The 4,559-nt window shown below is 42.8% G+C and overlaps 2 protein-coding genes across 2 annotated transcripts in view; both read left to right on the top strand.

Annotated features, from left to right (window-relative positions):
• LOC119422651 (tetratricopeptide repeat protein 39B-like) overlaps positions 1 to 967 on the top strand; it is a 13,106-nt gene extending 12,139 nt beyond the window's left edge. The window contains exons 17-18 of the mRNA XM_037690036.1: positions 625 to 741; positions 853 to 967. Of these exons, the coding sequence (XP_037545964.1) occupies positions 625 to 741; positions 853 to 967 (232 nt within the window). The remainder of the gene's footprint in view (positions 1 to 624; positions 742 to 852) is intronic.
• A 1,786-nt stretch (positions 968 to 2,753) lies between these two features.
• Positions 2,754 to 4,559, top strand: part of dnajb14 (DnaJ heat shock protein family (Hsp40) member B14) — a 9,970-nt gene continuing 8,164 nt past the window's right edge. The window contains exon 1 of the mRNA XM_037690037.1: positions 2,754 to 2,939. Within this exon, the coding sequence (XP_037545965.1) occupies positions 2,807 to 2,939 (133 nt within the window). The 5' untranslated portion in view covers positions 2,754 to 2,806. The remainder of the gene's footprint in view (positions 2,940 to 4,559) is intronic.

The raw sequence follows: 4,559 nt of genomic DNA, 5'->3' as shown, positions 1-4,559 counted from the left end.
AACACCTGGACAGGTCCAAGACCACCACAGGGACACCTGGACAGGTCTCCAGTCCCCCACAGGGACACCCTGGACAGGTCTCCAGTCCACCACAGGGACACATAGAGACAGACAATCATTTTTGCTCTCACACATATCTAGGGACAATTCAGAGTTACCAGTCAGTCTAACATACACGTTGGTCTGTGGGAGGACACTGGAGTACTCAGAAAACTCACACAGCACAGAAAGAACATGCAAACTCCACCCAGAACCATCCCAGCCAGGAAGCAAACCTACAACCTTCTTGCTGTGAGACAACCAGTTTAGATTTTTTTTTCTTCTATAAGAAAATGAAGTCACTTCTATGGTTGTCCATGTTTCTTGAAATAATGATACTGTATTTGATGAGTTCTGATTAAAACTACCGGTCACGATATTAGAAAAACACAATTAAATGAGTCTTACAATGTGCGGTCGGGTCCTCTGGACGGATTCTTGTTTGTTGAAACATTTCGTCTTTTATCAGAAAGACTTCTTCCATCCAGAGGACCGGACTTACCCGTTTTGGATTCACCTGGATTGTTGAGCAGCATCAGGACATACCTGTACAGTAATGAGCTTTCTGCTCTTTTGTCTTTTCAGTGACAAGAACATTAAGCACGACACGTATCTGGTGCCCTATGCCATGTATGAGCTGGGCTTGTTGTACAGGCAGAAAGGAGACGTCCAAACAGCCATCACAGTCATTGAAAATGCTAAGTAAGTGTTTTCACTGAACCTGAGATGAGAGAAAATCCTTTTCCTCCAGTTTTTACGGTTTGTAACCACACAATGGTCGTGTGGCAGCTAACCCGTCATCTGTGCTTGCAGGTTGAACTACAGAGACTACAGCATGGAGTCGAGGCTACACTTCCGCATCCATGCAGCGCTCAACACCATGGGCTCGTTTGAAGCCAAACTTCCTCCATCGCGTACACCAGCTTGAACAACCAGGAGAACTTCATCTGACCCACATCTCATCAGCTCCCTTCAGCTCTTATTATAAATTAAATAGATCTGCCTTGTGTTAGTGGTGCACGATATTATCGGCATGGAATCGGACGATATTAGCGTTAAAGTTCAATATCGGACATCAGCCATTCCATCACAATAAATCCCCGATATAAAAGATGCTGTTTTTGTGTGACAACCCAGTGAGAAGGACGCCTGCAGCGGCAGCACAACCTGATCCTGATCTGATCACGGCGGAGAGGAAGAAGGAAAAATGTCGGCGTGTGGAAGTTTTTTTCGTTGACGATGTCAAAGTCTGAAGATTTATGGACTACGTTGAGCCTCGCTACATCGTCCCCAGTCAGAGATATTTTTCCAACGTAGCCTTACCCGAGTTACAAGCCGTCATTTCCAACGTAACAGAGAAGCTAACAGCCGGTGACTAACGCTGATAAATAACATTTAACACTTTTCATTTAATATAAGTTAAAGTGCTACATGGCTCTTACAGAATATATGTCACCAGCTGTTACAGCTGTTACACAATGTTTGTAGCAAATAAGCCTAAATAAGAGGAATGTGTTCTGACAAAGGAAAGTATATAAAAATATTGATATCGGTTATCGACCAAATAAGTTTCAACATATTGGATATCAGCCAAAAATCCAAAGTCGTGTATCCCTACTTGTGTTTTTCTGTAGCTGTTACAGGACAGACCTCCATGTTCAACTTCTGCTCTCTTTATAAACTGATCTTTAGATATTGTCATGTTAGTTCAAGGTTTAACCAAAACACATTTTTTGTGCACGTACAAATCACAGGTCCCCCAAAATAATCTGCCATGGCGGGGCACTCGTAAAACAGACCTAATAATCAATAACCCTGGGTTTGATCAATATCAAAAACCATCATAAATATAAGCAATATATGTACATGTTTTATCATCATTACTGTAGTAATATAAGTTAATACTATAAATAGAATCAAGCTCGTTATTTGAATACTCTTAAATATTCCTAATATTAAAGTTCCTAGCACTGTTGACTCACAACAAGAAGGTCCTGGGTTCAATCCTGGTTCAGTCCTGGGTTGTTTAGAAAATGATGTTTCACAGACGTTTCATAGAACTGTCAAGCATGAAGGTGGAGGGCTGATGGTTTGGGCTATTGCTGAAATTACCAAATTTAAGCCATCGTTTGAGGCCATTTAAACAATCTCAGTTTCAAAGACCTTGAACTGTAACAACTATTAAATATAACAGTTACCAGTCATTTTTTTCATTCAACCTTTATTTATACGGGCTTGCCACAGGAATTATTTGCAATAAGGAACATGTTCCAGACAGAACACACAGTATAAAGTACAGACAACAAAACAGTAGACAATGATTACAATAAACTACAGTTAAAAAAAAGAAGTCACTTTATGTCGTTTAAATTCTGATGTGTTTTTCATTGGGGAGATGCTGTTGTACATATAATTGCAAGAAACGTGTGCTTTGATTATATGTTACAAATGCCTGCCCTAAAAGTAACTGTCAGAGCTCTTGATCACGTGGTGCTGTGCCGCCATCGTTGCCAGATATACGACGATCATTGTGCTTACATACGTTTGTCTGCTACAGATTGTAGTACCAATCTTACCATTCCCCACCCCGGATGACCCTGACAGTGTTGTCTCCCCTCCTCCCCACGACCACCACTGAAAAACACGCTCCCCTCGCTGTTCATACAAAAAGTTTGGTGAAGATACGACTGGCGATGTACGTAGGACGCGCTCTTCTTATCTGGCAACCCGCGCTCAGCTGACGGCTTAGTGAAAAAGAGGAAAGAAGATGGAAGGAAACCGAGACGAAGCAGAAAAATGTATTAAAATAGCGACGAAGGCCCTCGAAGCCGGAGACAAACAGAAAGCTGTGAAGTTTCTCAGCAAAGCAGAGAAGTTGTATCCAACGGAGAGAGCCAAAGGTGAGCTGGAGCTGCCGTGAGTTAGCCCCCGGTGCTAACGTCCAGCTGATCCGTCATTAAATCAAGGAACAGCGGAGCTTCACAGCTGCTCGTCCAGACGGAAGCGGGAGAAAAATGGCTTTACTCAGTAGTTTGGTTTGCTAACGAGGGAGACATGAGCTGCCGTGACGGTAAATGTAGTCCAGTTAGCTAAGCTGAACGTTGGCCTGGCAGCTAACGGCTAACGGAGGCGAGCTAGTTTTTTAAACCGGTGTTCGTTTATATACATATATCTATATATCTATATATAATGAATATATAATGACAATAACCAGCTCAAATGTAAACGCCGTTAATTAAAGTAAGCCTCCGTTGATTTTAGGCCGAACGGTGTCCTAATCATTGCAACATGCTGTTCCTTCACTTGAGCAGTAAAATATGTAGCACAGGTCGACTCCTGGGGTCTGGAGGTTTAAGGAGGGATGTAGGTCGACTGTCGATCCTTTAATTGGATGAGTAATCAAAGTCTGCCCCGGATTCGAACAGCTCGCCCAAACCCACTGCGCTCCTTTCAACAACCTGTACGGCTGGGCTGGATCTGCGCATGCGCCGTTTCGTATTGGGTTGGGGGCTGTTTAAAGATTAATATCAATAATAACTTCCAAAAAAAGCAACATATCTCCTATATTTTCTTACTTTGATTCCACACTTTGAAAACGTTTGTCACAAAGTTTGTGGAAATTCAGCTGTGGGTTTTAAAGACATTTCAACTTTAACCCACTGCACCCAGTATCCACTGGTTAACTGGTCACCATTAACTTCACACAGACTCTCCCACTGGTACATCTTCATCTTTAAATCACTTCCTGGTCTGCTGCCTTCATACATCTCCTCCTACATGTCTCTGTGTGAGTGCAGCTACAGCGTGCGCTCTCAGGACATCATTACCTGCAGTGTTCCCTCAGTGAGGACTGAACTAGACAAAAGGACCTTCTCCTACTCCGCTCCTGTTTCCTGGAATATCTTGTAAAAAGATCTGATGCTCTCGACCTTTGACCTCTCTAAGTGGCTTCAAACATCTGTTCAGTTCCTGCAGATGTTCCTGTTTTTAGTTTTTATATCTCTTTATAATGTAGCGGGGGGGGGGGGGGGGTGTCTCGCTACTTTTCCTTTTGGTTGCCATTTTGTTTTGATTTGTAAAACAAAACAAAAAATGGAAGGAAATTTAAAATCGTATGCCTCTTTTGTGACTGTATTGTTGTTGTTGACTGTTGTCATGATTCTTGTTAAACCAGGTGTCTCTCGTAGATGAGTCCTCGAGGCTCAATGAGACTCACCTGTAGAAATAAAGCTTGAATGAACTTTAACACACAGCCTCAGGTCTGTGCTCCTTGGTATGAGTAAATCTTCTTTCAGCTTTTCCCTCTTCAGGGTCTCCACAGTGAGTCATCCTCCTCCATCTCTCTGTGTCCTCTGTCCTCACTCTGTCCTCTGTCCTCACTAATTGCCTCCATGTCCTCTCGAACTGCATCATATGTCTCATCTTTGTCTTTTTCCTGGCAGCTGCATTTCTAACATCCTTCTACCAATATACCCACTGTCCCTCCTCTGGACATGTCCAAACCACTGTCCCTCCTCTGG

Source organism: Nematolebias whitei, chromosome 16 (genome assembly GCF_014905685.2).
Source record: "Nematolebias whitei isolate Nwh7 chromosome 16, NemWhi1, whole genome shotgun sequence".
Lineage (NCBI taxonomy): Eukaryota > Metazoa > Chordata > Actinopteri > Cyprinodontiformes > Rivulidae > Nematolebias > Nematolebias whitei.
This window is presented reverse-complemented; position numbering and strand designations above follow the sequence as displayed.